The sequence below is a fragment of the Peromyscus californicus genome, unplaced genomic scaffold (genome assembly GCF_007827085.1).
Source record: "Peromyscus californicus insignis strain IS unplaced genomic scaffold, ASM782708v3 Scaffold_15__1_contigs__length_86483966, whole genome shotgun sequence".
Taxonomy (NCBI): Eukaryota; Metazoa; Chordata; class Mammalia; order Rodentia; family Cricetidae; genus Peromyscus; species Peromyscus californicus.
The window spans coordinates 69697557-69720189 of record NW_026294447.1 but is presented as its reverse complement, the minus strand read 5'-3'; the positions used below and the strand labels follow the sequence as shown (position 1 = coordinate 69720189).

Below are 22633 nucleotides of genomic sequence, written 5' to 3'. Positions count from 1 at the left end.
ACCCAGACACACACACACACACACACACACACACACACACACACACACACACACACACACACACACACACACCACTAGCAGTAAAATAAGAGAAAAATTAGACATCTCATTCACAGATGAGAGCTTTTGCAAATCATAGATCCGATAATGCACTGGTGTCCAGTGAATGAAGAATGGCCATGGAGCTGGGGACATGGCCTAGTTGTTGTGCAAGCTTGGGGAACTGAGTTGGATCCTGATGCTGTACAGCTGAATGTGATTTGACCACGCAAAGGGTGAAGTACTGATACACGTGACACTGTAATCAGCATCCTGAGGAGAAGCGGTCAGTCACACAGGATCAGGTATTCCATAACTCCATATATACAGGAGATGCTCAGAATAGGCAAGTAGACATAGAACAGTTTCCCTGGTTGTCTTAGGGAGACTGAAAGAACAGAGAATATGGCAGGGCTAGGGCTAGGCGTTGTGGAGAGGGAGTATAAACTGTTTTAAAAGTGGTTATGGTTATACAAGTTCCCCGACTCAATATACATAGTCTAGTGGGTGAGCTGTATATGTGAATTTTATCTCAGTAGTACTTACAAGTTGGAGAGCATGATATCTGCCTCACAGGGGTCTGAAGAGGTTCAATATAACAGTTCTCCCAGCATGCAGCAGTGCTCCAGAATTTGTGTCTATGCTATTCAATCCCTCTTTGGTGCTGGGGAGAGCTAAGTGGTTAAGAGCACTTGCTGCTTTACAGGGACCCAAGTTTGATTCCCAGCACCCACATGGTGGCTCACGGCCGTCCATAGTCCCAGTTCCAGGCGCTCCAGCAGACACACAGATGGTGCGTATATATTGGCATGCAGGCACAACATTCATACACATAAATGTAGAATAAATAAATCTAGAAGACAATCAAATAAATCCCCCTGTGGTGCCAACAGCTGTACAAAATCTCAGAGCTGGTGAGGATCAGCTTTCTCCACTTCCTGTAATTTTCTCCAGTCCTGTCCAGCCCCGAGGTCCCACAGCCACTTATAATCATTCAGAGGCTTATATTAATTACCAGTTGTATGACCTATGGCAGGCTTCTTATAACTTAACCCATTTCTATTAATCTGTAAGTTGCCACGTTACCATGCCATTACCAGTCTGCTGGCATCTTGCTGCTCCTTTGGCGGTGGCTGGCATCTCTCCAGACTCTGCCCTTCTTCTCTCTGTCCCTCCACTTGGATTTCCCGCCTGGCTGTAAGCTTTCTTGCCATAGGCCAAAACAGCTTTATTTACTAATCAATGGGAACAGCATCTATTCACAGCATACAGAAAGACACCCCATAGCAACTTCCTTTCTGTTGCTAGTGGCCATCTGGGAGCAGACAGCATGGACAGGATTTTGTGCAGAACTCTAGGAAACAGGGTATACCGAAATGACCGCTAACTCTGCCTACACATCTGGATCCCCAGTTCTGATTCATTCCGTCTGCATGTGACTGGCAGGCAGCAATAACACAGGTCTATTGGTTGAAACCCTCTCAGCTCAGTAGAAAGCAGCTAGGGTCTTCTAAGGAGTGATGGCGGCTGTGTTTAGGGCAGGAGGCTTACCTGAGAACCGCCCTCGAGGGTCAGCAAGCTGCTTTTGCAGATGTCAGCTCTCATCCGCTCCAGCCTCCGTGTGAGGTGGGTGGAAGGACCATTAGCTCCCAGAGAATGGAGACTCAGCAAGACCAAGCCACCAGCCAGGCCTCACTTGTAAACATGCCTTTCTTCTATTTGAAAGAAAGCTGTCTTTTGGTATGAGATGTGCCCAGACAGATCTTAGTTACCTAATCTAATGACTCCGGGTGCCAAGATGATCTATTTTGCATAGATTTCAGAATAGGGGCTTCCCTGCAACTTGACTTTACCTGATGAGCAGCCAAGGCATCATCTTCTGTCTATTCTTCTACTTAGCTATCTAGCCTGACCTACTGTTGTAAGTAAATTTGGATGCCGGGGCTCTGTGAGCCTTGCAACTGTCCCAGCTAATTCTGAGTTTAAATTTTTCACCAACCGAAGCATACCTGGTCATTGAATGACTGTTAAGTATTGATACAGCTATAGGCCTTTGAATGGATCCTGCCATTTTCTAGATTTAACTTTCGTGGTATCAAATGGACAGAAGTCTTTGGTTGATAAAGCTAGCCTACAGTGTATGGGTTTATACTGATGGTTTTCACTGTGGGGCCCAAAGGCCGATGATGCTGGCAGCCAGGAGTATGCTATAAATGCCACACTGGCTTTTGCCCAAGCTGATTCTGTGGAGGGTGGGGTCCAGGACTCCTTTGTCCATAAAGCCCTCTGGGAATTTGGATGCTGTGAGCTGTGAGGTGACTGGGCCTTCCAGGCCTGCCTGGCAAGCTCCTGTCTTGAGAATGACTGACAAGAATCTAAAACCACCTTTTTCATCAATCTTAACTCCCGCTTCTTGCGTGGATCCGCCTGACCCTGGGTATTTTTTAAAGCGTGTGAAACCTGGATCTGCTCAACCAGAGCTTGGTCTGAGTCAGCATCCAAACCCCTTGTTTCCATGTCCTGAGATCCCTGGCCTGACATCAGCAGTGCCCACGCCCTGGGGGACTTTACCCAATTCATTAAGCTGGTTCTTCTGTTGTTATGGGCGGGACAATCAGATAAACTGTTCCCATGCCCCAGGGGCCTGCATTTGCTGTGGCTGCCTTAATAGTTCTGGCTTTAAGGACTAGGTAGGGAGTCACTCCATCCCTCTGACCAGGGTCAGCTGTCTGCCGTAGTTCATCTGCCATAGCATGGCCAAGCTTTTCCTCACCCATCTGAACTTTCATCCGCATGGTAAAATCCTCCTTCCATCCTCCAGGCAGGGCATCCCCGGCTGTGACCTTATTTGACCTTGTCACAAGTGCAGGATTTTTATTAGCCGGCGTTCAGTTCCCTCGATGGAGAGGTGGCCGTTCTGCTGAGTGATTTGTCAGTTATCTATTTCTTGCGCCCGAGAGAAATTGGCTGAAATCTGTGGTTTGGCTGCACGGCCTGCATACAGATGAAACGGAGCTGCCTTGGTGGAGAATAATTAAGCTCAGGACCTTGTTTTTCACCTTCACAATGAAAGACAAATGACTTCCAAAGGCTTTAATGGGTTGGCACTTGAAAAGGGCAGCTCTGGCCAACTGGGGCTTTCAGAGCATCCCTGTTCATAAATATTCTGTGCAGCGGCCGAGCCTCTCTCTCCTTGCTGGTAGAGTCCATGTGCAGTAGCATGCCTCTCGTTTGTGGACCGATGTCTCCCGGGCATTTCACACCACACACACACACACACACACACACACACACACACACACACACACACACACACACGTCCGTTTTGGAACTGGGGAGGTAGTTCAGTCAATAAAATGATGGTCGCATAAGCATGAGGACCTGAGTTCGATCCCCGGCACCGACGGAAAAGCCAGATGTGGTGGCACAGGTCCGTGACCCCACTGCTGAGGAGATAGAGACCAGACCACCTCAGTGGTCAGTCAGTCTGGTAAATCGGCAAGCTTCAAGTTTGGTGAGAGGCTCTGTCTCAAAAAAATAAAATAAAATAATAAAATAAAATAAAATAATAAAATAAATAAGGTGAGGAGCTATTAGGGAAGATACCCAGTATGCCAGCCTCTGGTCTAGGCATGGGTACACACCAAAAAAAAAATCAGTTTCAACTGGGTTATTAACTTTTTGGGGAGACAATGGGTTTCCCCCTGCCATTTGTTTTCTGCTTTGGGGGATATTGGGGAGTCCTTTCTTGTCTTTTGAAGTAATTGTCAACTGGACAAGAAAAAGATTGATGGCCTGCCTAGCGGTGGGAAACCAGACCCCACTAAAGCGTTAAGTGTGGACCAAGTCTGAAATAGACACATTTCAGTAAAAGTCATCACTCTGCAAACAGCTCTTTCCTTGCTGGCGGCTTTCCTGGCCAGTGTCGTCGACCTGATCCTGTGTCTCCTCCATTCTGCTTTGCGGTGGCAGCGCTGTCTGCTCTTTCTCCAGTGGGGCTGTCAGCGAATGGGTGTCGCCCTGCTCAGCCTGGGCTGGGAGGCTTTGTTCCAAACACAATGCTGTCTTTTCTTAGCCTTGGAAACAGGCTGTTCTGCGCGGCTTTTTGCGAAAATGGCCCTTCCCTATGTGTGCTGTAAATCAGCCCCCGCCTAGCAGCAGCCTTTTGTTTTATAGGTTCTCTTGACCCAGAAGATTTTTTTTCCCCCCCTGTGGACTAGGTGGGTGGAAGGCCAAAGTCAGACACACGCACCACTTCTTGGTGAGGGGCGGTGGGGAGACAGAAGCTGGTTTAATGAGCGAGCCTGCAGAGCTGGTGTGACAATTCATAAAGGACTACCAGTTTGTAAAACATGGTATCCGTGCCTCTTCCCAGAAGACAGTGCCCTTCTGCCTGGGCTGCCGGTATCTGGCCCGGGGACCTGGGCATGCCCACTCCCCTCTGCGAGCTTTTGGCCTCACTGATGCACAGGGATATAGAATCTTAGGGTCTTGTCTGTTCTGGAACCTCAGGCTGGGTTTAGTTTCCAGCCCCATTTCCTGCCTACCGCTGCCTGCAGGTGCTGGAGCTCTCCTCATCCTCCTGCTGAGCCTAGGAGCTGAGGAATCTCTGCAGCTGGGGCTCTGGGACTTCTCTCAGTGCTCCCATGGAGCCTTCTCCTGGGATTTACCAAGTGGCCTCCAGGGAGCAGGGCCTGGTACTTGCGGTTGTCATGGTTACACGCTGGCCCTGCGGGCAGCAGAGTGCAGTGGCAAAGCACTGGACTGGGATCAGAAATCTTGGGTTCTCGCACTGGAGCCATAGGGCTGGTCCCCAGCACCGTAAAGGGAAAAAGAAAGTCCCAGGTTCTTGTCTAGATGGAACGTTCTTTCCTCTTAGCAAACGTTTAGCCATCTACTGGGTACACAAAAAGCCAACAAGACACAGGCTTCGTTTTCACGGAACTCCCAGTATGATGGAGACAGCAGCAAAGGGAGAGAACCGTGCAGTGGGGGCAAGGATAAGCTCAGAGTTGAGCAGGAGCTCAGAGCAGAAGGATGGTTCTCAGCTTGAAGGTTTCCGGTCAAGGAAGACTTCCTGATGGAGGGGGTATTCGCACTAAGTATACAGGAGACCTGAAAAGCGAGCAAGCTCTTAGCTGCACAGTGGTGCAGAGGTAGGGAAGCCTGAGGCAGATAGACACCAGGTGCTTCAGGTAGAGTTGGTATGGGCAGCAGGTGAGACCACAGGCAGGTGTGGCCAGGTCACAGGAACCTGGTGTGATAGAGTCAGCAGCTTGGCATTTAGAGCAAGGAAAGCCACTACCACCATCAAAGGGCCGCCACTGGCTATGTTTGCATTTCTGAAGGATTCGGTGGCTGGGAGGATGGTGAAGGGTGCTCCCAGCAGGACCAGGAATCCTCCCAGGAGGCTGTCGCAGTGTTCCAGCTGTGACTTGGGCTCAGGAAACCGGCAGTGGAGATGTAAGATGAGAGAGACCCAATCTGAAAGCCACGCAGGGTGGGCACGTCCAACCTATGTTGCATGGGCCACATGCATCTCAGGTTTAGCTATGAATGCCGCTCAACACATGTGTAGACGATAATGCCATGTTACAACTGCAGAGGGTTGGACATTCCTGGTGTAGGACGGAATTGGGTGTCTGGTAAGATCAAAATTGGAGATAATGAGGAAGACAGGGGAGGGTAGGCCAGAGCTTGTAGCTCTGGGGGACGGTGTTCTCCAGCCAGGGTGGGGAACAGAGATGAAGGAACCTGAAGGGAGTATGATCTTTGGGGGCTGAAGCACATTACAGTGAGTGTCCAGACATCCACTGGGTGTGGAAATAAAGATCTGGTTAGTAGTGGTGTACAAGAGGAGTGGATGACATGGGACGGGGGCGGGGATGACAAGATGGGAAGCCAAGGGTAGGCTAGAGCGTGGCGTGGAAAGGCCAAGAAGAGGCTCCCGTGTGAAGTGACAGGGTCGGAGGACAGGTTGGTGGTAAAGTGGCTTGGACCAAGGTGGAGAGAATTCAGGAACACAGACGACAGTCTAGTGGCCCAGGAGGATGAACCCAAGTGTCCTTTGAACTTGTCCTCTGGGATCCGGTCCCTGACCTCAAGTGTCAACCGGAGCCAGCCTCGGTTTCCCATCTAGGGATGAGTCCTGGTGTTGGCCGTTTAGTCTGTGAAGACAGAAACTTCTTAAAAGGGATCTGGGGAATGTCGTTGTCCATCCCGTACCTCACGCTCACTCCGTTACTGCCACGAGGACAGGATGGATGAACCGGGGGAAGTCAGATGCTAGAGTCAGGGGAGAGGAGGTTCTGGTCCAGTCAGCCATGTGGGAGGCCGCCTGCCACCCCAGAATCCAGCTCTTTCCCTGCCTGTGGAGCCACAGGCTGACCTTTGCCTTTCCAAACTACAGTTTGTTCACTGGTAAACCAAGAAAACCAGACCCCTCAGCTTCCCTTGCAGAGGTGCCGGAAGGTCAGAGAGAAGTGGGATCTGTTGTGTTGTTAAAGTGTTTAGATGGTCCCGAGAGGTAAGCTGAGCAGCTCAAGGTCTCGGTATAGGACATTGGTGGTGGTGATGATGAGAGCCAGGAGGCCGTGCAACCCTCAAACGTGGGTTTTTTTGTTTGCCTGTTTGTTTGTTATTTAGGCTCAAGCGGCATTCGCTTCAAAGTGGAATTAGTTGGCCACGTTAAGAATTGAAAGGTCTTTCTTTTAAAAATCCGTATTTTCGGCTAGTCCTGAAAACTTGGAAGATTGGGCAGTATTGAGACTGCTTTGCCCTTGTGAACCTGGGTGTCCCCTCTGCAGACACAGCCCTCCCCAGCTCTCCTCCTTTATTAACCGTTAACTGACCTAGCTCTCGAAGGTGACTTGGCTTGGCCGCCCTGGCCATTTGTGTGAATCTGCTCATGAAGCCCTGCCCAGGAGGAGCAGATCTTCAGCCCTCGGCCACTTGCATCAGAAGTCTTGGCTAGGGAAGAGGAGAGGCCAAGGGCAGCCGGTTTTGAGCGGCTCAGCCTTTGGAAGTGCCTTTGAGGGCCAGATGCGTGCCCCCCCTCCAAGGCTGCGGAGAGACATTGGGGTTTCCTCATCCCTGCAGGAGAGGCGGTGGGCCCAGCCCAGCTGGCCTGGCCTGGCCAAGAATTCACCTCTGAACTGTCCTACTTTGTTGATGGGGGGCAGGGGAACCCCCAGCTCAGTGCGGCCTGTTTATGTGGGGGAATGTCTGGTATGTTTGGCATTTGGGTGTTTACTTCCCAGGGTGCTCATGGGTCCCCGGTGTTGAAATGTGGCTTCTTCGCATTGGCGGGGGCTCTTGTGGGCCTGGCTAGTGGTTTTAAGCCCAGCTCTGCGTTTGGATGCTGCAAGGCTGTTCCACCCTTTCCGTCTCTCTCCCCTCTCCATGCCAAGGAGGGAGGCCTCCGGGCAACTGGGAGTATAAGTTGCCTTGCTGCATACAGAGAGGGATATTTGCAGAGCAATGCCTGGGCTCCAGGCTCTGGGCTGGGGCTGTGTCCTTCAGGATTCACTCCATCCATGTGCATCGAGGGATGGAGACTCACAGAAGAGCCCACAGTCTTCCTCACAGAGCGTCTTAGGAACCTGTAAAGAGCGGGACAGCTTATGCCATCGCCCACACGCCCAAGCCTGGCTCTCTGTGTGCATGCTCCGGTTCGGGGCCCTTCAGATGTCCACTCTAACAATACTGTTTGTTTCTGTTTTCACTGTCTACCCACCTGCCTGCTCTGTGTTCCTTTATTGCTTTGTCCTTGTGACCTCGTGAGAGAGGATTTCTGTATTTCCTATACCTTGGGTTAAACGTGTCTTTTTTTCTTTCTTGTTCTGTCTTGGTGGTCTCGCAAAAGAAACCTTTTTTTTTTTTTCCCCTGAAACAGAGGTTTGTGTAGCCCAAGCTGGCCTTGACCTAGATAACGTCGCCAATGCTGACTTTGAACTTCTGATCTTCCTGCCTCCACTTCCCAGGTGTGCGCCACCACACCCAGTGTATGCAGGGCTGACGATGGAATCCAGGGCCTTCCGCACAGCAGACAGACACTGAGTCATATCCCCAGCCTTCAAAAGACATCATTTTGAAACTGCTTCTGAAATGTCAGATGCCGCACAGCAGTCTCGCGTGAGCTCCTCTAGCCGCCGAGGCGAAGTTGTGTGGCCTGGGGAACCTGAACCAAGAGGAAGACTAAGCTGCAGAGAACAGGCGAGGTCCCTCCGCTCGCTCAGTAGACATCGCTTGTTCCTGTTCGTTGTGCGCTCAATATTTTTTTTTAAAATGAACATTGCTATGAGAACCAGAAGGTCTGTTGTGGATATGTGTTCCCTTCGTGAGCGCATGGATGAAAAGGCTGGAGGGGGGGCGGCGGGGGGGGGTTAATATGCATGTGGAATACATGTAGACCATGTGACTTTTCAAAAAGGCAGGAGTGTTTGAACCCGAGGGCCAAAAGACCTGGATTAGTTGTCACCAATCATACCAATAGCCTTATCTATAACCGGGGCAGGGAGGGGGTAAGGGAGCTAAGAGAGAGAGCTGTGTTAGATCCCTAGCCAGATGGAAAAGTAAATATTCTTGATTTAATTCATAAATCTCCATTGAAGGCCCTTTCCTTCCGTGCCGTGCTCGGCTCTAGTGGCTGGGTGATGGCCGTAGAGACAGGCATAGATAGACTAACTATAGGTTAATAACCTCAGGGGAACCTGACGAGCAGCAGGCACATGTCTACACGGAAAAGGTAAAGGCAATTCCTGAAAAGCCCCTGGAAAGAAATAGACAGGGGCAGGGGTGGGGTGGGGTGGATAAAAAGCAAGGCACCTTCCATTGAGGTGGCGGTAAAATTTAGAACAAGAAGTCCCAGCAGAGGGGACAGCATGGGGAGAGCCCAGGGATGGGGAAGAACGTGGCGTTCCAAGGATGACAGGGGAGGCCCTGTTGCTGGAGTTGAGGGTAGACAAAAGCCAGGCGATAGAAGAAGCAGTCAGGGCCAGGTCTTCTCCCTCTGGGCCCTGCCCGACAGACAAGGGTTTGTGCCCTGAGTGATGGAGGCTGTGGAGGGTTGAAAGCAGAGAAGATGACTGACAATTTTAGCCAGGAGAGCCCCCGGGGAGCCATTGCAGTGTGGGGCTCAGCAGTGAGAGTTTGATCAGGGGAGGCTGGAGGGATGCTGGTCATACAATCTGATGGCGCTTGCAAGCGGGATCCTCCCAGGCTGTTAAATGGACTGTTGTCAAGGGCGGGTGGCGGGGGGGGGGGGGGGGGGGGGGGGGGGGGAGCACTAAGGTGATTTCCGGCTTCTTTCTGGCTGGACTGTCAGGTAGACGGTGGTATTTACAAAAAGAGCACTTCCTGCCCCCCTGAGCAAACTCCTGTGCACACGAGTCCCTTGGGAATCAGATTATAGACAAGTTCTAGTCCTGAAGGTCTGGGGTGAGGTTCAGGAAGGAAGCTGACAGGCAGACAACTGTCCATAGACCTTCACTCGGAGTCTCGGGGTACTGGAGCCCCCACCCTTACCCCAGCCCCAAAATGCCTGATGGCAAATTGCCCAGAAAGAGCTAACTGTGACTCCAATCCCTGTCATTGTGTCCTGCTTGATAGCTCTGGCTGGGGCTGCTACTCAAGTGGGCTTTACGGGATATTTTCACTCATCCAGCAGATCCATGTAGGTCTTACCTGCTGTGTGCCTCTTGTGGCCTATCCTCGCAAGTACCATTACCCAGCATCTCTTGGTTTGAGCTTGGCCAATGGGAGGCACCAGCAGGGAGAAGGGGAAAAAAATTTTTAACCTAATTTTTAGTGTATTTTTAAATATGTTTTTTTGGCGGGAGGGGAGTAGTATTTCATACATGCATCCGGTGTGTTTTGATCAAGCTAACCCTCATTCCCTCCACTCAATTCCTCTCCCATCTCCCCACATCGATTTCCTCCCAGCTCTGTGTGTTTATTGTTTACTGAACTGAGGGCCGCCGGAGTGTGTATGGGCATAGGGCTATCTCCTGAAGTAAGGGTGGCCCCTCAAGGGCTGCACCCTTGAAGAACACTGACTCTTTTCTGAGCAGCCATGATGCTCATGGCTCCTCGGCTGGGATGGAACTTCACGTCCGCCTCCCGTCTCCGTGCTGGGGTCCTGTCTGTCTTGAGCTTGCCGAGGTTTTTCGAGTGCTGTCACGACTGTTCAGGGTTCATGTGCACAGCTGCCCAGATGTATCCTGCAAACGGCTTCGCTGTAGTCATCCACCACCTCCGGCACTGACACGTTCCATTCTCTCTTCTACAATGATCCCTGAGCGTCGGGAGGGAAGGGGTGAGGTAGACGCCCATTTAGGACCGAGAGCTCCACACGCTCTCATTCTCTCTGTCAACCATTGACCACTACACACCGAAGCCTCTCCGATGAGGGTTGAGAGAGGCATTAATCCGTGCGTAAAACCGTAAGGTGTTTGGAGTCAGCTTAATACCATGTCCATTTAGCAGAATAGCAGTAGTAGGGAGGGAGGGAGAGTTTTAGAAGTTAATCTTCCCAAGGCTGGCCCCGTTGGCTTGCTTTCTGTAGCTGCTCGTCTGAGGGCCCTCTGTACCCACGCTCTGCCACTCTCCTGTGGCTGAGTCTAGAGACATGATTGCTGGGTAGTTCTTCCTAAGATCACTGGGGACCACCTTCTGCTCCTTCCGTATCACCTGGCACCCCTGACTACGTGAGGGGGGAACCTGATGTCCCAGGTGTCTTTCAGTAGCAAGTGGTAGAAACCTCAGACTGACTCCATGCCAAAGGAAATATCGTCTCAGGATTCGTGGGTCCATCGTGAACCCCAAAGACAAGCTGCATAGTCAGGCCCTACTAGATGGAACCAAGAGGACCAAGGTGTTTTTTTTTTTCTGTCTGTGTGCCTCTGCTTGCCATTGTCTGTCTGTCTGTCTGTGTCTCCCATTTATTTCCACAAGCCCCACCTCTCTTCATCCATCTTTGCCTCTTCATTCTGTGTGCATCTGTGTCTGCCTGGGAGATCTCTCAGGGCCATCACCAGGGAGAGCAGACGAAGGGCCTAGATGTGACACTGAGGGTATATATACTGCCTCCCTGGGGCCCACCGTGTCCTTACAGGGACCCCGGGGTGAGGGCCTCCTCCAGTGTGCCTTGGGTATCTTGCTCACCCACCTCGGCCGACACCTTCCTCTCTGTCCCTGTGACTCCCACCCGCAGCTGAGTGGTTCCCTCAGATCTCCTTTTATTCCTGTACACTTCAGTTGGCTGGCCTTTCCGCCTCCGGCAATGGTGGACGTTGGTGACGCTGCACATCTCTTGTGTCTAGCGTTCGGAATCTTCACGTCGAAATACAGCTCGGCTCATATCAGCCATCCTCACCTTGTCCCTCAGGGTCCTGCCTGTCCCTCAGCAGGGACCTGAGAGCAGAGATGGGATGAGGTGAGGAGGGACCTTTTAGGTCACGGGTCCCTGAAGAGTCTTTTCCTTCAATGCACAGTACAGTGCAGAAATACTTCTCACTGACGTTGTAGACTTCTTTGCTCTGGGGGCTTCTGGGAATTAGGGAGAACACAGACAGAGAAAAAGGTGATGGCTGGGAAGGATGGGCTCCGCAGCCCCCAGCTCCATCACACCATTCTCGAAATGCCTTCTGCCATAAGCTACCTCCTCCTCAGACACCTCAGTTCTTCCAGCTGTGCTGTAAAGAGTTCTGCCATCCCCCCATTGGGAGTTCTGGTGCTGCGCTGTGTGTGGTGAGAACATTCTGTCAGAAGCCTTGGAGAACTCCTCAGGAGATATCAGGGAGAGGGAGGTCCAGCTTCCCTCCTGGGGATGCCAGAGGAGGCTGGGGGAGGGCAGGGAGAGTAGTCTCTATCTAGTGAAGGCCACAGACAGACAGTTGAGACACTGATTTAGTGTGAGGAGCCCAGTGGCTGTGAAGGTGGAGAAGGCAGAGGCCCCCATGAGCCCCTGGCCAGTTTCTGGAAGGGCCTTGTCATTCATATCTCCCCTAGGCATCTCCAAAGCAGCAGTGGGGGGCGGGGCGGAGGAATGCATTCCCATTCTAATGGGGAAAACAGGACAAGCGGCATCCTGGGCTACATCTCGATTTCATGAGATGTCATTTAGTGGGAAAGGTTGCTCAGGGTGGGCATAGGTGGAGGAATGGCCTGGGGTGGGTGTATGCAGTGGGGGCTGCAGAATGGGGGGACTCTAGCTTTGAATTCACACCCCAATTCCTGCCAGGACTGTGTAGGACTTGCGCAGATTTGTCCCTGTACCCCGAATCTAGATTCTACTTTCAGTCACTGGGCTTCTGGGGGAGACAGGTACCACACTTCCAGCACCTCCAGACAGGCAAGAGACACCCCAGCAGAACAGGTTTTCTCCTGAGTGCTGAGTGAAGGTCACATGGACATTGACTCAGCCACCCAAGTCTGTACAGTTAGAATACATCCAGCTGCACTGTTCTTTACAGTCGAGTATTCCGCTCATTCAGCTGAGCCCATTATCATTGACTGAGTGCCATGCTTAGGTACCCATCCTCCAGAATAGCAGGGAAAGCAGGTGGCCACTTTAACCGGGGTTGGGGTGGAATTCTGTAGTAGCACAGGAGTCCTATCAGGGACGTCCAAGGGGCCTTCCTAGAGAAGGTGACATTTACTCTTGAAGGAGTTTGCCAAGTAGGAAAGGGAAGCCCCCTTAGCTGGGATGGGTAGCCTGACTGGCACGGAGGAGGGCATGGTGTCCAGAGTAAAGAGTATTGACAGAAGGATTTGATGGGCTCAGAGGGTGGACAGCACGGTCCACTGCTCTGGTGTCAAGCTGACCCAGGCGACCTGTTTAACCTGCAGCCACAGGCCCTGAATATATTGCTCCCAGCTCTGGACCTAGGCCTTGTGCAGGGGTAGGGGTTGGGATCCAGGTTCTGGGGACAGGGACTGTGTCTCCTCAGGCTGCTTAGGGAAAGGCTTGAGGTCCTGGAGCCCGGCAGGGGCAGGCTGCACCCGTCACCATGGCAGTTTGTGGGCAAAGCCTCTTGGCAGAGGGGAGATTGCGCCGCCAGCCACTTCCTCCAGTTCCTTCCCTTTGCCTGATGTCACAGTTACCTCGGCCTGCTCTGGGGTGAGGCTGAGGTTGGGCGGAACCACTTTCAGCCAGGTTTCTGGATCCTAGATGCAGGTCAGCCAGAGGAGCTGTCACTTCTGGTTCCGTTTCAAAGGAGGCCAGGGGCCTGGGAGGTGTCGGGTGTGGTGGCACTGATGAGGCACCCCTCCAGCAGCCTCCTGGGGGGCGGAGGGGGGTGCAGTGTGGCTTAAAGAGGAGTCTTAAGCTGTGACAGAGTTGGCAAGCCCAGAGCAACACCGCAGCTTGTGGCCTCTGACTTGGAGCTGTCCCCAGTCCAGCTGGCCCTCTGAGGCCTCCAGATTTCCCTGGTTGACGAGGACAGCACAAGCCACCCCAACAGAATACCCCGGGAGGAATGCGGCTCATGTGTCAAGAGTGTTTGCCTAGCATGCACAGGCCCTAGGTTCAGTCCCCGGTATCCAGTAAATGGTGGTAGCTAATAAATTTGTGACAGCCTCCAGCTACAACCTTAGCACCCAGGAAGTGGAGACAGGACAATGATAAATTCAAGGTCATCTTTGACTACATAGTGAGCTGGGGAACAGCCTTGGCTACATGAGACTCTGCCTCAGGTTTTTGTTTTTTGTTTTTTTGTTTTTGGTTTTTTCGAGACAGGGTTTCTCTGTGTAGCTTTGCGCCTTTCCTGGAACTCACTTGGTAGCCCAGGCTGGCCTCGAACTCACAGAGATCCACCTGGCTCTGCCTCCCGAGTGCTGGGATTAAAGGCGTGCGCCACCACCGCCCGGCTTTTTTTTTTTTTTTTTTTTAGAGCAGAAAGGTTGAAACTGATGAAACCCGAGTTCAAGATCTGGCTCTGCCATGTCTTTGTTGAATGGCCTTGCATAAAGTGACCTTTTAAGCCTCAGACTCACGGTCTGCAAAAATGGGACAGTAACAACACCTTCCCAGTGCTGTTACTTGTTCTTGAGGATAGAGGGGTCTGTGTTGAAAGCGTTTGCCAAAGGAGGCAAGAGGCAACTCCTGTTATTATTGATAGTGAAACTCTAGCACCTGCCAGGCAGGGTGGGTGAGTAGGTGGCGAGTTTTTGCCCCTCCTGGGTTATGGGCCTTACTTCATGCAGCCTGGATTCCTTAGGAGAGACAGGCTAGCTTGTGATCTCAGGGGACTCTGGGATGTGTCCTGGCACCTCCTAGCTGTCTCACAGCTGGAGTCTTGGGGGAGTACTGGAAGGGGAAGAGAAGCCAGGTGAGGGGACAGAGTCATTGCGACAGCCTGGGGAAACAGACCAGAAGTTTGGGGGACTAAGGAAAGGAGCCACCTAGGTGGGCATGGGTCGGGGAGGGTTTGAAATCCCGACAGAAGAGGTGGGGTGAAGATAGTCTGGGAGGGGTGTGGGTGCAGAATGGGAACCTGGTCTCTGCCCAAGGTGTTTTTAAAGGAAGTGCCTGGGAGCTGCTGGCCTGGAAAAAAAAAATCACACCCAGAGGGCTTGAGCTAGGCAGAACAGGTTGCCCCGCTCCCTTGTGGGGAGCTGCCTGCCTCCGATGAGTGGACTGGCCAGGCTCCCAGCCCCAGAAACTCTGGCGGAGCCAGGTAGCCCTGCCCTTAGAGGACACCGGCTCCTCCCCAGGATACCCACCTGCTCCGAGGAGGAGCCTCCTATGACCAGGAGACCGATCCATCCCAGCAGCCGGAGGTGTTGGCTGAGATGTGGGTGCCTAAGGGGGATCTGTCCCCCTGTCTGGCCGCGCGTCAGGTGGGGAGCTGTGCCCAGGGCCGCCCGTGGTGTCTCATCCGTGGCTCTGTGCCCTCACAGCTAGACGAGGACGAGGAGAGGAGGAAAAGGCGTAGAGAGAAGAACAAGGTCGCCGCCGCCAGATGCCGGAACAAGAAGAAGGAACGGACGGAGTTTCTGCAGAGGGTGAGCCGGGCAGCTGTGGTGGGGAGGCACCTTGTCCTTTGCAGGGGCTGCTGTGCTCCGCAGCTGGGGGGGACGTCACCGGGGCATGCCAACCCAGAGAAGGTAGAAGGATCCATGGTTTTCTCCGCTGAGCTTAGATCCTGGGTACGATTGACCTGGCACTATCCATTTTGGCCCCTTGTGGCTACCACAGTATTCTAGGGTTCATGTTAACAAAGTAGGATGTTGAGTGGCAATGTCGTGTCTGTGGGCAGTGCATGTAGCTCCTGGGCTGGCTACCAGGAAAACCTCCATTTATTGCAATTGCATCCACCCTGCATCCCCACTGGCTAGGGCTTATGTGGGGCGTTTACCCACCACCCCCACAGCTCCCCAGAGTTTTCTTGAGTGCGAGCAGCAGGAAATATTAGATAGAAGGATTTATAGCGGAGAATATTGCGGAGATAAACAGATAGAAAATAAAGGAGAGCCTCGAGAGGGCCTGGAACCTTTTCCAACGGGCCCCGACTGTCTCTGCCCCAGGGTATTTATAGAGACGCCAAGGGGTGGAGCAAAAGACCTCCTCCCCCAGCACAGCCAAGTGCAGACCATCTCAGACACCTGCACTCAGGCCCGTGGTCCTAATCATCCTCTATGCGGACCTGCTGGGTAAAGCCACGAGGAACCCGAGAATGGGCTCCCACAGGCTTAGCCCCACTGAAGATGACCTCTGAACTCTTTGCTGCTTCCTCCAGGGACCAGAGGACTGGTCTGTATGTGGAGGTCCGCCTCCGTGTGCTCCCCTTTGCCTCCTGCTACCATCTGCCTTTTTACTTGTGATATGCCTAGCAGGGTGCGTGCTTTTTCTTCCCCTGGGTCCTGCCTCTCAGTCCCTGCCTTTGTCTCAAAAAATGGTGGCACAGAAGGGAAGTGAGCGGAAAGCCGAATAGTCCGTCCCCTAGTCAGCCGCGTCCCACCCCAGCACTGGTTTTCCTGAACAGTAGCAGCAATGCCATACACTAACCTAACCGGCAGGCATTGTTGCTCTATGGGACACCACAGTGATGAGCAGCCATGAACCTCTGTAGAGCCAGGCACGGTGCTAAGGGCTGCCTGTGTGATTTCACTGTGCTGGCAGAGCAGCCACGAAGATAGGGAGCTGCGTGGTTCGCTTTCTGCAGGTGGGGTAGACATGGTGCAGATGGCGACCCGCCCAGGTCTCTCGGCCACCAAAGGGTGGGACTGAGGTCCAGGCCTCAGGTCAAAGCCTCTGGTCTTCATGTCCCCATTGCCGTCATGATTCTCAGTTCCTTGGCTGGTTCATTCATTAACTCACTGATTAATTCAGCCAGTGCAGAAAGTGTCCAGTGGTGCACTAGGCACACAGTTAGGGGACAGAGCAAGAGTAGACATTGTCCTTCTTGGGTTTCCTTCTCGCTCCTGCCAGAAGTGGAGAGCTGTACTGGGGTCACAGGTGTGAGCCGTGTGAGCCGTGTGTAGACCTCTCTAGCTGTGGGCACCCTGGGCAGGCCAGTGCTTATCAACAGGACTCAGTCTCCTACTGCTGGGCGGTCTTGAAGCGAGGGTGTGCAACGCAAGGCTTGAGATTGTTCAGCAGGTTCTAAGACACAGGCCTTAAAGCCGAGGGGCGTGTTCCATGTTTTCTGTCCATCGCTGAGTGCCTGATGGACAGAGCCGGGAGGTGCAGGCAGGCTTCTTAGGAGAAGCTGCCCATGCAACTCCAGCTTCCTGGAGCTTGTCAGCAGTTAGCAGGCAAGATGGGCCCACCCCAGAGGCTCTCGATGACACACCAGTACACTAGAGAGCCAGTACCAGATGAAAGGCTCTTCATTCTACTAATACTTGCTAAGCACCTGCTGTGTGCCTCGATAGTTGGTGCCAGGTGAACTTGTCAAACCCTTACCGTGTGCCGGGCATTTCACATGGTGACAGTGTTTCAATAAGGTAACATCAGTTTATTCCCATTTTAGAAACTGGTCTGTAGTTCGGAGAGATCAAGTTGCTTGCCCAAGGCCACACTGCTAGCAGATGGAGGGCGGGGACTCATCCATCTTTCTGTCTAGCAGGTGATAACCAGGGGCCTGCTGCACTGTGGGTCAGTGGACCCCGTTCTCCGTGGACAGCAGGGGGCAAATGGGGGACAGTAGCTGGTGAGGAATGTTGGTTCAGGAGCCCGGAGTGCTGTGGGGACATACTGCGCTGCTGCAGGGGGCCCCTCCTGAGGATGAACGGAGGAAACTATTTCAGTTGTGAGATAAAATGGGAAGGCGCGGCATGAAGAAGAAAAATGTGGGGCTGAGGGGGCCGTCAGCAGCAGCACATATGAAAGCAGATGATGCTGTTTAAGGATGTGTCCAGGGCATGCAAAAGAACATTATTAGTGTTGCTGGGGGTTAGATGCCCACATGGAAGAACAGAGGGGCACGCAGGCCCAGAGCCTCGTTTGGAAAGGGATCCTACATGCTGGCTTGTCTGAAATAGACCGGTGTATCCCTCTTGTCCTGGCCCAGTTATTAAGATACCTTCTTCCACTCATGGAGTGTCCCCATTACACGATAATGTCTGTGGTCGTGGGGAGCCATGACAGGATTCAGGAGGAGAAAGGCGCCAGCTAGTCGGAGAAGTCCACTGGCTGCGGGGCTGTCCACTGGGTTGGGGCAGCTGAAGTAGTACTATGTTGTCCCAGTAAGAGACGTGGCAGCCTAGATGGAGAACACTATGCGACCTTGGGTCTAGGAAGCAATACCATGTGGGCTCCAGCCCAGTCCCCTCTTCCCTAGATACCCCCCCACCATCTGTGGCCTTGGAAGCAGCAGACTGGATGTGAAGGCAGGCCACTGTGTGGGTAGTGCCTATGGACTGTAAGCCTCACCCCCACCCTGATCTCAGGACACTCACATGCAACCCAAAGAGAGACAACCCCTCAGAGAGTTCGCCTCTCTAGATCAGCCAAGGCCTGAATTTGGGTGGTCACACACCTTTGGAAGGGTCAGTTCACACCCCACAGATCTTGGGCCTACCCCAAAGCCTCTGTCTGCAGCCCGAGGTATCTCTCTGCTATAACACTGGTTTCTGCTGGGCCATTGCACCCAACGCAAGAGTCTCTGGGCCCTGGAGGCAATGAGACCATATTACATTCCCAAGATACTCTGTGCTCTCTCCAGGCGCTCTCCTCCTGGTGGTCGCATTGGCCCTGGAAGGGTGAGAAGGGTCCCCTCTGTTGGCAGGTTTCCGAGGGGTGAGTGGGTAGGCCTCCTCCACTGCCCAGCTCTCTCTACTCAGATTGCCCACACTCCAAGAAATGGGGAAAGCTGTTCACAGTAGTGTAGTTAGGAGACAGCCAGCACTTGGCCCAGACACAAGCTGCTTCCCAGCCCTTAGGAAAAGTTGATGGAACTCAGTTTTATGTCCCCTAGGGCGTTTTAAAATATAAAGTCAGGGCTGGACATGGTGGCGCACGCCTTTAGTTCCAGCACTCGGGAGGCCGAGGCAGGTGGATCTCTGTGAGTTCAAGGCCAGCCTGGTCTACAGAGTGAGTTCCGGGACCGCCAGGACTACACCGAGAAACCCTGTCTCCAAAAACAAAATCGAAAAAGGAGGGTTTAGTGACGCTGTGACAGTGAGGCCAAGTTGCCCAAACCCTCTCTGGCTGTGACACAGATGTCTACAGAAGGGGTTGACGCTCCACCGCTGGTTTGGAGGAGGAAGGTCTGTGTGGTGCTGAATGCTGTGTTTTATTCTTCCCTTAGGCTTTATTTTATTTCATTTTTTTTTTATTCCTGTTTTGGGTGTGGGAGACAGCCTCATACACACCAAGCTGGCTTCAAGCTTGCTGTGCAGCCAAGGCTGGCCTTGAAACCCCTAACTTCCTGCCTCCAACTTCTGAGTGCTTGAGTTGCAAGCTAACACCACTACGATCAGCTAGCCATGCCCAGCTTGAACTTCAGGCGCAGCACACTGGAACCGAGGCCAAACTCCTTCCAGACCCCAGGCAGCACTCCCCAGCCAGCCCAGCTCCCCTCTCAGGTTCCATTCTGGTGCCCATGCCGCTGTCGCCCTCTGCCCTGCCGCCTCCATTTTCAAACTCAGGCGGTCCTCAAGACTTGCTGAGTTGTCCATGAAGCATCTTTCTTTCTCCTACTCGCTTCCTGCTCAGAGGGTAAAGGAAGGCTCCCTTAAGCCCCTCTAGCCCTTCAGTGTGCACAATGCTTTCCCCGTGGGAACTCTTCTAATCCCAGGGATCATCACCTCTAGAGAGATAAGATAACTTGCCCTAGACTCCGATTCTAAACCTACAGTATTTGTATAGCTCTCTCCACTCTGTATCCTACTGGTCCAAGAGAGCAGAGCACAGTGGTCCCGGCTTATCTCTTCACGAATGGCACCTTGCCCCTGCCTCTCCTCTTCACTGAGGGCTCTTACCCAGACTTCCTTCTGTAGCTAGAGTTCTCCTGCCTGGCCCACAGTCAGGACAAATCTCTCTCACCCGCCAGTCCCACAGCCGCTCAGACCCGACCAAGTAAACACAGAGACTTATATTGGTTACAAACTGTATGGCCATGGCAGGCTTCTTGCTAACCGTTCTTACAGCTTAAATTAATCCATTTCCATTAATCTATACCTTGCCACATGGCTCGTGGCTTACCGGCATCTTCACATGCTGTTTCTCATCATGGCGGCTGGCAGTGTCTCTCTGACTCAGCCTTCCACTTCCCAGCTCTATTCTCCTCCTTGTCCTGCCTACACTTCCTGCCTGGCCACTGGCCAATCAGTGATTTATTTATTGACTAATTAGCAACACATTTGCCGTACAGAACATCCCACAGCATCCTTCCCTCAGAGGTCAGCTCCTCACTGAGCTGTTAGCGCTCCTTGCTGGCTTGCTGGTCTGCTGCACACAGAATGGCTTGCTGTGTGCTGAGTGGACCCTCCTCAGGAGCATGGGAGGGACAAGCAGTTCACAGGGCTTGGGATTCCCCAAAGTATTCACGGCAGGCTGAGGCACATCCTCAGAGGTGGGTAGATGGCCCCGAGGCTTCTCAATACAAAGGCTGAGGACAATCTGAAGATTGTGTTAGCAGCTTGGGCTGGGGGAGGTGGGGAGGATGGAGGAAACACTAGCCATCTCCCCGATTTCTGAGAAGTGTGGACCAGGCCAGCATTCCGGTCTTGTCTCAGCCTGTCCCATTAAAAGCCACCATAGAATTTTTTTTTTTTTTTTTCCTGTAGCTTCCCCTTAGCATTTCTTTTCTACTTTTTGAAGCTGTTGCTTTGGGGGTCTGGTTCCAAAGCCTGCCTTCCCTGGCCATTCTGAGCATTTCGGGAGCCCATGTGGCCACCTCAGAGATATGCACAAGGCACAATCCGGCAGTGTGAGGAAGATGGCCCCTCACGGGAGGTGTGGGGACTCCACGGAAGGCCCCAGAGTCTCAGAGAGAGGCTGCCCCAACTGCACCCGCCCTGGGCAGAAGGACCTGTCACACAGCCTCTGTGACTAACACAGGTCACTCAGCATCTGCACCATTGGCGTTTTGGACCGGAGGGTCCTTGCGAGGGTTGCCTTGTGTGGCATGGTCACAGCATCTTTATTCTTCACACTCCATCTGCCAGTCACGCTGACTTAGCTGTGAGAGCCAAACACTTCTCCACACCCGGGGACAAGGTCATGCATGCCCAGTGAAGAACTCGCCGGCCCGAGGTGCCTCAGTTCACACGTGAGGAGAGCTTTCAGGTACCGGCTCTAACTGAAAAGCAGGAAGACCCATTGCTGGGTCCCTTGGTCCTGTTGTGTGAGCCCCAGGCCTTGACCAGGCATGCTTGTCACCTGTCCCCACTGTGAACACACAGCCCCACACCCCATCACACCCTCAGCATCCCTTCCTCTCCTCAGGGCTGGGAGTGTGTAGGAAGTCTCATCTGAGATCAGTTTGGATCCAGCAGATTGCTGGTTGATTGTGTACGAAACTCCTAGATTATGGGGGATACCGAGGGAAGAAGTGAGGAAAGGTCTAAGTAATTACAAGCTAATGGCCCGGAGGCACGCGTTTTAGGAGGAACGGCCTCGCTGGGTTTATCAATCCCAGCATCAAGACTATTCTATCAAACATTTGACTCGTAACAAAGCACTTGGTCCTGTGGGCCACCACGGACTACGCTTCATGGGCCTGCTCCAGATTCACCTGGCCTCCATTCTTGGCCTGCCTCCCCGCCTTTTTTTGGCCCCAAAATCTTGTTGCAGGGGAGCCTTTGGGTGTGGTGTTTAGTGAACAGCAAGGAAGCCATGAGGCTGGAGTCGGTAGAAGAAAGGGAGAGAGGAGGGATATGAATCGGGCTATTCCCCGTGTATCATTTGGACCCATCCCACTGTGGCAGAGGTCATTACTGTGTGACAGGCAGGGCACTGCCTGCAGAAAGTCACCCCAGATGCTCAGCCTTCAGTGGGACCTGGAAGGCAGAAAAACCATGCCAGCAGTACAGGTGCTGGCCAGAGTGCCTGCCTTTCTTTCTTTCTTTCTTTCTTTCTTTCTTTCTTTCTTTCTTTCTTTCTTTCTTTCTTTCTTTCTTTCTTTCTTTCTCTCTCTTTCTTTCTCTCTCTCTCTCTCTCTTTCTTTCTCTTTCTCTTTCTTCCTTCCCTCCCTCCCTCCCTCCCCCCTCCCTCCCTCCCTCCCCCCCTCCCTCCCTCCCTCCCCCCTCCCTCCCTCCCTCCCCCCTCCCTCTCTCCCTTCCTTCCTTCCTTCCTTTTTTTTTTGGATGCCTGGCTACTTCTAAGGAGCAGGCTGGCAGTGACAGCTGACAGTGTGTCTCTTGTCTGCACAGGAGTCAGAGCGGCTGGAGCTCATGAACGCAGAGCTGAAGACCCAGATAGAGGAGCTGAAGCTGGAGCGGCAGCAGCTTATCCTGATGCTCAACCGCCACCCGCCCCACCTGCATCGTGCGCACAGACAGTGTCAGGACGCCCGAGTCCGAAGGCAACCCGCTGCTGGAGCAGCTGGACAAGAAGTGACTGAAGGCCTGGAGGAGGCGTCAGAGGAAGAGGGGAGGGGGGCAGAGCAAAAGGAGAAGAGGAGCGTGGTGATGGAGGCCCCCTCCCGGGCGCATGACAAACTCTTACGATGAGGCTTAGTATAGCTGGCCTCCAGCTGGCCCTTTTCTGAAACTCAGCCCAGACACGCAAGAGCAAGAGTGGACTGAAGAAACCAGAGGGACCAAGCGATGAGACCAAAGTTGACCCGCAGGTAAGGGCTGTCCCACTCCAAGGCTCAGCTTGATGGCCACCTCAGCCAGAGAGATGCCCCACCGGGTAGCCTCCTCAGGCACTCCTCTGGCCTCTCTGCCAAGACTCCCACCCAAGGGACTCCCGAGCAGCCAAGAAAAGCCATGCACCACAAACACGGCGTGGCCGAGGAGGGAACTCAGCGTGGACTCCAATCCATCTTCCCCAGTCCCGCCCAAGACCGATGGAAAGGGGTGCACTGTGTGGGCTGTGATGGCCCTGCCCAGGTGGCGCAGCCTGGTGGCCCTGCTGGAGTTTGCTGTGGCATTGAGGCGCGGGCGCCCTTCCAAAGCACACACTCAATCGTTGAATGTT

General features: G+C 53.1%; 1 protein-coding gene across 1 annotated transcript in view; it reads left to right on the top strand.

Moving 5' to 3' along the window:
- Jdp2 (Jun dimerization protein 2) overlaps positions 1-22162 on the top strand; it is a 42339-nt gene extending 20177 nt beyond the window's left edge. The window contains 3 exon segments of the mRNA XM_052739267.1: positions 14941-15045; positions 21862-21960; positions 21962-22162. Of these exon segments, the coding sequence (XP_052595227.1) occupies positions 14941-15045; positions 21862-21960; positions 21962-22048 (291 nt within the window). The 3' untranslated portion in view covers positions 22049-22162.
- The last annotated feature ends 471 nt before the right edge of the window (positions 22163-22633 follow it).